The sequence below is a fragment of the Hemiscyllium ocellatum genome, chromosome 14 (genome assembly GCF_020745735.1).
Source record: "Hemiscyllium ocellatum isolate sHemOce1 chromosome 14, sHemOce1.pat.X.cur, whole genome shotgun sequence".
NCBI lineage: Eukaryota > Metazoa > Chordata > Chondrichthyes > Orectolobiformes > Hemiscylliidae > Hemiscyllium > Hemiscyllium ocellatum.
In genome coordinates this window covers 19,544,811-19,558,005 of record NC_083414.1, presented here as the reverse complement: position 1 = coordinate 19,558,005, position 13,195 = coordinate 19,544,811, and the positions used below count along the sequence as shown (strand labels likewise).

General features: G+C 40.7%; 1 protein-coding gene across 1 annotated transcript in view; it reads left to right on the top strand.

Annotated features, from left to right (window-relative positions):
- LOC132822281 (interleukin-17 receptor C-like) overlaps positions 1-12,865 on the top strand; it is a 70,086-nt gene extending 57,221 nt beyond the window's left edge. The window contains exons 17-19 of the mRNA XM_060835454.1: positions 540-635; positions 8,318-8,362; positions 9,973-12,865. Coding sequence (XP_060691437.1) covers positions 540-635; positions 8,318-8,362; positions 9,973-10,673 — 842 coding nt within the window. The 3' untranslated portion in view covers positions 10,674-12,865. The remainder of the gene's footprint in view (positions 1-539; positions 636-8,317; positions 8,363-9,972) is intronic.
- The last annotated feature ends 330 nt before the right edge of the window (positions 12,866-13,195 follow it).

Genomic DNA, 13,195 nt, shown 5'->3' with positions numbered 1-13,195 from the left:
CTGACTGATCTCTAATGTAGCATAATGTGAGGATATGTATGTTCAGTGCTGCTCTATTAGGCATCTGTATACCAACCAGTATTTGTATTTCTAAATTTCTCTGCCTTACAGTTAGTGTCTCATTAATTTGTTGCTTCAGCATGTGTAATCAGTGCATTTAGCCTCTATCAAATTGAAAGTGTTGCTCATTTCCTGTATAATGGGGGGGTGGGGGTGGGGTTGAAACAGCTCACTATGATCTAGTCTGTATTGTTATCTGTATCAATCTCTACCAATCTCTACAAGAAAGTAAGGACTGCAGATGCTGGAGATTAGAGTCAAGAGTGTGGTGCTGGAAAAGCACAGCAGGTCAGGCAGCATCCAAGGAGCAGGAGAATCAATGTTTTTGGAATAAGCCTCATTCCTGATGAAGGGCTTATGCCTGAAATATTGATTCTCCTGCTCCTTGGATGCTGCCTGACGTGCTGTGCGTTTCCAGCACCACACTCTCGACTCTACCAATCTCTAGAAGACTTGCTGATGCCATGTTTATATTGCAGACGCCAGAGCTCGATGGACTCCATTACTGGTCCCATTTTTAATACTTGTTACAATCGTGATTTTTACAATTACCATCAAGACTCAGATACTGAAAGGTAAGGAACAGGCTTTCTATAACCCTTAGCATCTATACACGAGGGCTGATAGTTTTAATGTATAAATGTCAATCATAACTAGAGCTCCACTGTTTCCTGGCAGTGCTTTCAACTCCAGGTTTGAGTCCCAGACCAAGATGTAAGCACTTAATAGAGACTGGTACTGAAGAGGTCTGCATATTTGGATGAGTTATAAGTTGAAGTCCTTTCTATCTGTTCATATGGGCATCGAAATTGCCATTGTGCTAATTTGAAAAGGGAGTTTTGCAAGTGTCCTTACCAACCCTCATCCCACAACAAAGATCACTTTAAAAAAAACTGACTTGCCATTTTATAGTTGTTCAAACGACATAGTTAATATTGAATGAAAGCAATGTGACTCTTCTTCATACTTTAGAATCTCTCCACAGATGCTGCCAGATTTGCTGAATTTCTCCAGCAAATTCTGTTTTGTTTCTGATTTCCAGATTCTGAAGTTCTTTGTTACTTAAAATGCTTGTCTGAATTGTTTTGAGACATTCCAAAGGTCTGATAAGTCAAATCTGTATGTAAAGTTTTCCATCTGTATACACTTCCAGTCATCTTTTCTCACAATAATTTCCTGTGTTATTTCTATGGAAATAGCTTATGTAAACATATCACCCTCTTGATTACACACAGCAGCCTGTGGGACTCCAGAGGTACCATTGGAGGGAGGATTATTGCAGTGTAATTAGTTTCTGTTATAAGTGTGGACATGAAAGGAATTAGAAATGCTAATGGAAAGTAAGGACAGAATGTATGATTTTAAAATGAGGATTTAATTATGTCAGTGTGCCTGTAAATAGTCCTTCCCAACCTCTAATATTGGACCACCTAAAAATTACATATGGTTTTGACTCACCACATGTTGTGGAAGATTGCTTACATATGAAATATATCACATTTGGAACTTTTATATTCCACCAGAGAGTCATAGAGATGTACAGAATAGAAACAGATCCTTCAGTCTAACTCATCCATGCAGACCAGATATCCCAACCTAATCTAGTCCCATTTGCCAGCACTTCACCCATATCGCTCCAACCCTTCCTATTCATATACACATCCAGATGCCTGTTAAATGTTGCAATTGTACCAAACTCCACAACTTCCTCTGGCAGCTCATTCCATACACACACCAACCTCTGCATGAAAATGTTGCCCCTGAAATCTCTTTTACATCTTTCCCCTCTGACCCTAAACCTACGCCCTCTAGTTTTGGACTCCCACACCCCTGGGGAAAAGACCCTATCCTTGCTTCTCATGATTTTATAAACCTCTATGCGGTCTCCCCTCAGCCTTCGACACTCCAGGGAAAACAGCCCTAGCCTGTTCAGCCTTTCCCTATAGCTCAAATCCTCAAACCCTGCCAACATTCTTGTAAATCTTTTCTGAACCGTTTGAAGCTTCATAACATCCTTCTGATAGGTAGGAGACTAGAATTGCACACAATATTCCAAATGTAACCTAACTAATGTCCTGTATAGTTGCACAATGACTTCCCAACTCTTGTACTCAATACTCTGACCATTAAAGGAAAACATATCAAATGCCGCCTTCACTATCCTATCTACCTGTGACTCCAATTTCAAGGATCTATGAGCCTGCACTCCAAGGTCTCTTTGTTCAGCAACACCTCTCAGGACCTTATCATTAAGTGTATAAGTCCTGCTAAGATTTGCTTTCCCAAAGTGCAGCACCTTGCATTTATCGAAATTAAACCCCACCTGCCACTCTTCAGCCCATTGGCCCATCTGATCAGGATCCAATTGTAATCTGAGGTAACCCTCTTTGCTGCCAACTACACCTCCAATTTTGATGTAATCTGCAAACTTGCTAACTACATCCCCTGTGTTCACACCCAAATCAGTTATATAATGACTGAAAGAAGTGGACCCAGTACCGATCCTTGTGGCACTCCACTGGTCACAGGCCCCCAGCCTGAAAAACAACCGTCCATCACCACCTCTGTCTTCTACCTTTGAGGCACTTCTGCATCCAAATGGCTAGTTCTCCCTGTATTCCATGAGATCTAACCTGGCTAACCAGTCTCCCACTGGGAACCTTGTTAAACGCCTTACTGAAATCCATGTAGATCACGTCCACTGCTTTGCCCTCATCAATCAACTTCGTGAAACATGATTTCTCACGCACAAAGCCATGTTTGCTATCCCTAATCAGTCCTTGCCTTTCCAAATATGTGTAAATCTTGTCCCTCAGGATTCCCTCCAACAACTTGCCCAACACTGACGTCAGGCTCACTGGTTTATGGTTCCCTGGCTTGTCCTTACTACCCTTCTTAAACAGTGGCACCACGTTAGCCAACCTCCAGTCTTCTGGCACCTCACCTGTGACTATTGATCATACAAATATCTCAGCAAGAGGCCCAGCAATCACTTCCCTAGCATCTCACAGAGTTCTCAGAGAGTGGTAAGGGCGTGGAATGCCCTATCTGGCAATGTAGTTAACTCAGCCACATTAGGGAGATTTAAACAATCCTTGGATAAGCACATGGATGATGATGGGTTAGTGTAGGGGGACAAGCTAGAAAAGTTCACAGGTCGGCGCAACATTGAGAGCCAAAGGGACTGTTCTGCACTGTTTTATTCCATGTCCAATGTTCTAATGAATCAATTGGAGCAACAGTTAGAGGCAATGAGGAGTTTACAAGAGCAAGGGGGTATGATGGATGGCAGCTGTAGGAAGGGAGAAAAGCCGCAGATACAGTCACATAGATGGGTTAACTTCAGGAAAGATAAGAGGGGTAGGCAGGTAGTGCAGGAGTCTTCTGTGGCTATCCCCATTTCAAACAAGTATACTGTTTTGGAAAATGTAGGGCATGATGGATTCTCAGGGGAATGGAGCACAAACAGCTAACTTTCTGTATCAAGACAGGCTCTAATGCAATGAAAGATACATCAGGCTCAAAGCAATTGATTGTACTAGGGGACTCTCTAGTCAGAGGCACAGACGGACATTTCTGCGCGCCAGCAGTGAAAAACCAGAATGGTGTTGCCTCCCTGGTGCTAGGATCAAGGATATCTCAGAGAGGGTGCAAAATGTTCTCAAAGAGGAGAGGGATCAACCAGGAGGTCATTGTACACATTGGAACCAATGACATAGGAAGGAAAAAGGATGAAATTCTGAAGGGAGTATATAGAGAGTTAGGCAGGAATTTAAAAAGGAGGTCCTCGAGAGTAGTCGTATCTGGATTACTTCCAGTGCTACGAGCTAATGAGGATCGGAATAGGAGGATAAAGCAGATGAATGTGTGGCTGAGGATTGGTGTATGGGAGAAGAATTTACATTATTGGATCATTGGAATCTCTACTGGGGTAGAAGTGATCTGTACAAGAAGATTGGATTGCACCTAAATTGGAAGGGGACTAATATGCTGGCAGGGAAATTTGCTAGAGCTGCTCAGGAGGACTTAAACTAGTAAGGTGGGGGGTGGGACCCACGGAGATAGTGAGGAAAGAGATCAATCTGAGACTGGTACAATTGAGAAAAGAAGTCAGTTAAACAGTCAGGGCAGGCAGGGACAAAGCAGAGAACAAGGTAGGACTGATAAATTAAATTGCATTTATTTCAATGCAAGAGACCTAACAGGGAGGGCAGATGAACTCAGGGCATGGTTAGGAACATAAGACTGGGATATCATAGCAATTACAGAAACATGGCTCAGGGATGGACAGGACTGGCAACTTAATGTTCCAGGATACAAATGCTACAGGAAGGATAGAAAGGGAGGCAAGAGAGGAGGGGGAGTGGCGTTTTTGATAAGGAATGCATTACAGCTGTACTGAGGGAGGATATTCCCGGATATACTTGCGTGAAACTGAGAAATAGGAAAGGGATGATCACCTTATTGGGATTGTATTATAGAGTGGGAAAATTGAGAAACAAACTTGTAAGGAGATCACAGTTTTCCATGCTAATTTGCTCATAGTGTTAAGTGCATTAGTCAGAAGGAAATGGGTCTGGGTGGGTTACTCTTTGGAGGGTTGATGTGGACTTGTTGGGCCTGTAGATGATCTAATCTAATCTAATCTATTCTAATCTGTAAGAATAATAGGATGGTTATGGTAGGAGATTTTTAACTTTCCAAACATAGACTGGGACTGCTATAGTGTTAAGGATTTAGATTGAGAGGAATTTGTCAAGTGTGTACAAGAAAATTTTCTGATTCAGTATGTGGATGTACGTACTTCAGAAAGTGCAAAACTTGACCTACTCTTGGGAAATAAGGCAGGGCAGGTGACTGAGGTGTCAGTGGGGCAGCATTTTTGGGGCCAGCGATCATAGTTGTATTAGATTTAAAATAGTGATGGAAAAGGATAGACCAGATCTAAAAGTTGAAGTTCTAAGTTGGAGTAAGGATAATTTTGACAGTATTACACAAGAACTTTCAAAAGCAGATGTTCACAGGTAAAGGGACAGCTGGAAAATGGGAAGCCTTCAGAAATGAGATAATGAGAGTCCAGAGAAAGTATATTCCTGTCAGGGTGAAAGGAAAGGCTGGCAGGTGTAGGGAATGCTGGATGACTAAAGAAATTGAGCATTTGGTTAAGAAAATGAAGGATGCATATGTCAGGTATGGACAGGATAGGTCAAGCGAATCCTTAGAAGAGTATTAAGGCAGTAAGGGTATACTTAAGAGGGAAATCAGGAGGACAAAAAGAGGATCTGAGTTAGCCTTGGCAAATAGGGTTAAGGAGAATGCAAATGATTTTTACAAATTACAATAAGGACACAAGGAAGAGAACAGGGTGCCTCAAAGATCAGCAAGGCAGCCTTTGTGTGGAGCCACAAGAGATGGGGAGATACTAAATGAGTATTTTGCAACAGTATTTACTTTTGAAAAGGACATGGAAAATATAGACTGGAGGGAAATAGATGGTGACATTGTTGTGGTTCTGTTCGCCGCGCTGGAAGTTTTTGTTGCAAACGTTTCGTCCCCTGGCTAGGCGACATCATCAGTGCTTTGGAGCCTCCTGCGAAGCGCTTCTTTGATGTTTCTTCCGGTATTTATAGTGGTCTGTCCTTGCCGCTTCCGGTTGTCAGTTTCAGCTGTCCGTTGTAGTGATTGGTATATTGGGTCCAGGACGATGTGTTTGTTGATGGAGTTTGTGGATGAATGCCATGCCTCTAGGAATTCCCTGGCTGTTCTCTGTCTGGCTTGCCCTATGATAGTGGTGTTGTCCTAGTCGAATTCATGTTGCTTGTTGTCTGTGAGTGTGGCTACTAGGGATAACTGGCCACACACACAGACAACAAGCAACATGAATTCGACTGGGACAACACCACTATCATAGGGCAAGCCAGACAGAGAACAGCCAGGGAATTCCTAGAGGCATGGCATTCATCCACAAACTCCATCAACAAACACATCGACCTGGACCCAATATACCAACCACTACAACGGACAGCTGAAACTGACAACCGGAAGCGGCAAGGACAGACCACTATAAATACCGGAAGAAACATCAAAGATGTGCTTCGCAGGAGGCTCCAAAGCATTGATGATGTCTCCTAGCCAGGGGACGAAACGTTTGCAAGAAAAGCTTCCAGCTCGGCGAACAGAACCACAACAACGAGCACCCGAGCTACAAATCTTCGCACAAACCTTGAGATGGTGACATCTTGAAAAATATCCATATTACAGAGGAGGAAGTACTGGAAGTCTTGAAATGTATAAAGCTGAATAAATCCCCAGAACTCTGACATTTGTCTTAAATCTGTCACCACTCAACTTATAGGTATGTCCCTTGTACTAGCTGACATCATCATCCTAGGAAATTAGACCTGATAGGATTCGCAACCAATGGCATTGTTGCAGATATAATCCTCAGTAGCACGTAAACTCTCTCAAAACTCCAACATCCAACAAGAACAGACTGGAGGCCTGTGACTAATAGAGTGCCACAAGGATCGGTGCTGGGCCCTCTACTTTTTGTCACTTACTTAAATGATTTGGATGCGAGCATAAGAGGTACAGTTAGTAAGTTTGCAGATGACACCAAAATTGGAAGTGTAGTGGACAGCGAAGAGGGTTACCTCAGATTATAACAGGATCTGGACCAGATGGGCCAATGGGCTGAGAAGTGGCAGATGGAGTTTAATTCAGATAAATGTGAGGTGCTGCATTTTGGGAAAGCAAATCTTAGCAGGACTTATACACTTAATGGTAAGGACCTAGGGAGTGTTGCTGAACAAAGAGACCATGGAGTGCAGGTTCATAGCTCCTTGAAAGTGGAGTCGCAGATAGATAGGATAGTGAAGAAGGTGTTTGGTATGTTTTCCTTTATTGGTCAGAGTATTGAGTACAGGAGTTGGGAGGTCATATTGTGGTTGTACAGGACCTTGGTTAGGCCACTGTTGGAATATTGCATGCAATTCTGGTCTCCTTCCAATCAGAAAGATGTTGTGAAACTTGAAAAGGGTTCAGAAAAGATTTACAAGGATGTTGCCAGGGTTGGAGGATCTGAGCTACTGGGAGAGGCTGAACAGGCTGGGGTTGTTTTCCCTGGAGCGTCGGAGGCTGAGGGGTGACCTTATAGAGGTTTACAAAATTATGAGGGGCATGGATAGGATAAATAGACAAAGTCTTTTCCCTGGGGTGGGGGAGTCCCGAACTAGAGGGCATAGGTTTAGGGTGAGAGAGGAAAGATATAAAAGAGATCTAAGGGGCAATTTTTTCACGCAGAGGTGGTACGTGTATGGAATAAGCTGCCAGAGGATGTGGTGGAGGCTGGTACAATTGCAATATTTCAGAGGCATTTGGATGGGTATTTGAATAGGAAGGGTTTGGAGGGATATGGGCCGGGTGCTGGCAGGTGGGACTAGGTTGGGTTGGGATACCTGGTTGGCATGGATGGGTTGGACTGAAGGGTCTGTTTCCATGCTGTACATCTCTATGACTCTACTGTTTCCGGTTCAGATTTTGCTCCTAGAAAATTATTGGTCACATAGATATGCCTGCATTGTGCAATTCTGTGGTTGAAAATACTAGTCATGACTCAGTTGGTTGTAGGGTCAAGCACCGCCCAAGAGAATTGAGCACAATAATCTCAACTGATACACTAGCTCTGAGAGTGCTCCACATTGTCATACATGACATCTTTCAGATTAGATGTTAAAAGAAGAACCCCTGTGAACTTTCTAATGGACATGGATAGTTTTGAAAATGAGCATGGAAGTTCTCTTTGATGTCCCAATCAATATTAATCCCTCAACCAAAGCAATTGGAATTACTTGGTTATTTAATTTTGTCAGCCTTGTATGACCTAACTTGCTTCAAATTGACAATCACATTTCTTGCATTGAAACAGTGAAGTACTGAATTAGCTGCAAAGTACTTTGGAATGTTTTAATTTTACAAAAGATGCTACAATAATTGTAGTCATGATTTGGAGATTCCGGTGTTGGACTGGGGTGTACAAAGTTAAAAATCACACAACGCCAGGTTATGGTCCAACATGTTTAATTGAAAGCACTAACTTTTGGAGCTGATGAAGGAGCAATGCTCCGAAAGCTAGTGTGCTTCCAATTAAGCCTATTGGACTATAACCTGATGTTGTGTGATTTTTAACAATAATAGTAATATTTGTTGTTAATTTCTTGAGTGGTATCTTAACCCAAATTTTGCTTTGTTTCTCCAGGTTGCGTAAAGATGATCAAATTTAAACCCACTGCAACAGTTGCAGGTAAACATTTAGAAAGGGTAACAGAGAAAGCTATTTTTATTTCCTAGCCTGGAGTTGAAACAGGTTATGTGGTATTTGATTACATTCTACATGTCCACGTGTTTGTAGAGGGCAAGTATTAGTGACAGTCCCTTGTTGTACAAATCTTGAATATTGCTGACAGGAGAGATTTGTTGTGAAAGTTACTCATCTTGTGCTAATCAGGGCAAATGCAAGAATGCCAAATTTCAAATAAGCCACAATGTACTACAGGGGAAGCGAATACTGACTGGTCAGTAAGTTGACTCTGATTGACAGACGTGTTGCCATGGAGAAAGCATTGGGGAACTATAGGCTTACAGAATCATAGAATCCCTATTGTGCACAGAAAGGCCATTCTGCCCCCAACAGGTCTGCACTGACCCTCTGAAGAGCATCTTACCCTGGCCAAGTCCCCTACCCTAATCCATAATCCCACATTTACCAAGGCAAACCCACCTAGCCCTCATATCCTTGGACACTACACAGCAATTTCCCATGGCCAATCCTCCTAACCTGCATATCCTTTGGGAGGAAACCATAGCACCTGAAGGAAACTCACACAGTCACAGGGAGAATGTGCAAACTCCACACAGTCACCCAAGGCTGGAATCGAACCCAGGTCTCCAGCACTACAAAGCAGCAGTGCTAACCACAGAGCCACCATGCCACCATTCGAATTCTAAAGCTCTCTGGTAATTAGAAAAGGCACAAGGTTTGAACATATTTCTTTGTGGTTCTTACATGGGTCACTTTAAGGAAGTGTAAAATGAGCCTCATTGCAAATATGGCTTATAATCAGGAATACAGGGATAAATTGAACTCAAAAGACCATTGATCATCTATCTGATCATAGTGTTCAGAGATTAGCAGTATCCTCAGCAGCAATATAGAAGGATCACCCATTTTCCTCCATTTATTTTCCAGAAATCCATTGCATTCATCCTGTTAATTTTATGATAAAATTTCACTCTTTTGCTTACATTGGGAGAATGTTCCATATGTATCTTCCCTTAACAAGAGAAAACCTACATTTTGAACTTGTAGAATTATAACATTTTATTTAATGGGCACTTGAATGCCTGCCCCAAATTAAAAAGATCTGGTGGGAATGGCCCATCTTGATAGCTGCTTCGAAACCATGTAATGCGGAGTTAATGGCCTGGAGTGGATCTTTGGCAGCCCTTTCATGTGGAAATCCTGACTTAAGCAATTGCTTTGTCAATAGACTGTAATCCTAGCAGAGCCAACAGGGGTTATGGTCAAGATCATGCACTGTGATAGGAAGAATCAAAGATCAGACTATTATTTAAATGGAGAGAAACTCCAAAAAAGTGCAATTGAGAGAGATCTGGGTGTTCTTGTGCATGTAACACAAAACATTAGCATGCAGGTGCAGCAAGTAATTAAGAAGGCAAATGAAATTTTGGCCGTAATATTTTGAATCAGATGTGACTCTTCTTCAGAACTAATATTTTACACTCTGGTATTACCTTTTATCTATAATAATCTCTTATTTGTTATGGGAGATCAAAGGTTTGCTGACGCACTATGTTACAGCTTTTATTATGATATTTTTGGTTTTTCTTCAGATTGTTCGACAAATGGGAAGGTTCTTCTTCTATATTCGCTGGATTACAATCTGTTTGAAAAGTTGGTCAGCACTCTTGCATATGTCCTGTGTGAACTTAAACTTCAAGTCGCTGTGGATTTATGGAAACGTAGAGAACTGGTTGACCAAGGTCCCCTGCCATGGTTCCATTCCCAAAAAAATAAAGTTACAGAAGAAGGTGGGAAGATTCTTATCCTCTTCTCCAATGGTGCCAGTATGAAATATAATGAATGGTTCCAGTCCTCTGAAGGCACCAAACCCATGCATGATCCATACGATGGATTTATGGCTTCCTTGAACTGTGTTCTTCCTGATATCATAAAAGGAAATGTGTTTGGGAAGTATGTTGTTGCATATTTTGAAGATTTGCAGAAAAAGGAAGATATACCAGATATATTTAACATAATGCCAATCTACAGTTTACCATCGCAATTTCCTGAGTTCCTTCAAGAGATTGGGGTACCGGCCAATGTTAAATCTGGGTGGAAAGCCACCAGCTATCAGTCAACAATTAAGAACAGTCTGGACAATGTGATTAAGGAGTGCCAACTATGGGAACAAACTCACATGCCTTGGTCCCAGGACCATTGCAAGTTAAAATGGATATCTGAAGGACAACAAGAAAATGATACCATGACGCACTGTCCATTGATTCAAATGGAGATGCTTTCAATGATCTGAAGATTCTATCATGACAATCCTTAATGCACAGACTGATCACTGTCCTTTGCTGCTTTGCTTAAAGTCAAGGTCACCATGTAACTGTGAACAATTGTTAGAAAGGAAACTGTATAGCATGTCAAACCAAAAATTAAGACTGAGTTAACTTAATCCCACTGACGACCTTGTGAAATGGATAATTTTGGTACATTTGGAACAACTGAAGTACTTTTAAATTATTTGGTAACATCTGATTCCAACTCTAGGAATTTTCCTTTATTTCAAAACTGATAAAAGCTGTGACAAACCTAATGGACTAAAGAAAAAAAAAATCACTTGCTGCAGTAATGAAAATTTTAATGAAATGATTAATGATTTAATGAAGGGATTAAACAAGTGAATGTATTCTTAACAAACCAAGATGTATTCAAGAGTGTGGTGCTAGAAAAGCACAGCAGGTCAGACAGCATCCATGGAGCAGGAAAATCGATGTTTCGAGCAAAAGCCCAGCCTGACGAAGGGCTTTTGCCTTTAAACCAAGATGTATTGACAGTTTGACCTTGTTTTAGGTTTTGGGTGCATTAAACACAAAGGATAATTAAAGTCCATAAAATTCCACAGCTGCAAAGTAGGCATGGCTGGAAAAGACTTCAGGAAGGACTTATCCAATACCAAACACAATCCAGTCTGAGTGAGCAGACCTTTCCATTCTAACTCAGGAGATTGGGTAACAATCTCAGGCACTCGGACTGCAGTATTTTTTGTGTGTGTGTATATATGTGTATCAATGTAAATACCTTAAATATTGTGTATACAGTATGATTATTTTGATATCTCTTGTTTGCTTTCACTACAAACCAGTCATTGAAACAGAAAATGTTAGGAAAGGAAAAATCATACTTTATTGGAGGAGATTGTCCTTTTTGATACATCTTAATTTCACCTTTGCAACATTTCCCTGGAATCGCTCCTTCTTCAGTAACCCATCAATTTGAATTTTGTTCCCATCTAAACTATTGTGGTCCACTTAAGTATACCACCTGAAACAAAGACAGAAATTGCTGGAGAAACTCAGTAGGTCTGCAGCATCTGGGAAGTGAAAGCAGAGTTAACATTTTGGGTCTGGTGACACTTAATCGGGTCTGTTTGTCAAAAATGCTTATTTGGTTATTCATTATGTTGCTATTTTCCTGCTAGTTCTCTCAATATTCTCTCCAACTATTGTCTTGCAAATTATTGTTACCTATAATTTTTTTTCATGGTCCATACCTATAAACCATACAGTCAACATCAAATGACGCCAGCATTTTATTTGTATTCACCAGTTTAATTATATTGAAATCTAACTGCTAGATCTCAGTTATGTAACGTAGTCCTCATGCAGGGTTCAGATGGTGTGCTGCATTGGAAGTAGAGATGAGGAGTATTAGGTAGGAGGCAGTGGCAGGTATTAGCAGTTCATTCAACATTCTGGAAAACTGGAAGGCATAAAAAGCAAATTCTATACTGATGTTCCATTTGCTTAAATAGCCTATTCCTTTGTCAAGCATTTATTTCAGAGTCTCAATGTATATGTTTCACTGATCTGTTAACTTATTCCATATATCCATTTATTTGTGGATCATTCCCTATGTATATAAGAGTGTTCTGTGTTCGGTCTAATGAAATTTTTAAAAGTGTTAAGTGACGAGCCAAGTTAGATTTGGGACGTGTTCTTCTGACTGTAAGTTATTTGAATTCTATATGATGGGAATACCAGTAACTTGCATTTATCCAGCACCTTTAACATAATAAGATGCACTTCATGGGTATTATAGTGCAACTGAAAGGATGGTTTGGGCAACTTAAATCTGAAGCTGCTCAAAGTCTTAAGTACTTTTCCAGTCTTTACAATTTTGGTATGAAACATCTATGTATATTGTAATTATCAAAGAATTTTGGCAGTTGTATTATTATGTTGCTGAGATAAAACATGCATCTAATTGTACGGATAAACAATTATCACTTGTCATACTTGCCAAGGAAGAGTGAACACAGTCATTGGTCATTACAGCAAAGCTGAGTACTATCTCCACTCAATGCCCACATCCATAGATTTTGCATTACTGATTTGTGATAAGGATTGAGAATCTTCTCTGATTGCTTTAATAGAGAAAGGAGGAGGATGCGCAAGACCAGAAGGATTGACAATTCAAGTCCAAAAAACATTAAAACTAGCATCTCATAAAGAAAAGCTATCATGTACTGCTATGATCCCAGCTGATGTTATTAATGGACAAGACAGATCCCAGACAGGATCATATTTTGACTTGTTTTAGTTTAAACAAAAACGTGCCTTGCTGAAATATAGCATGTGATGCCACAGGCATTGTTTCAACAATAAAACAGTGCTTTATTAATAAAAGAAATGAAGCTAACACAGAATAAACCAAACCATTTATTCATGATATGAAATCAAAGATTTTTAAATACACATAAGTATAAGGAACCTCGATTATCCAGCATTCGATTATCCAAATATTGGATTATCTGGCAAAATCGCT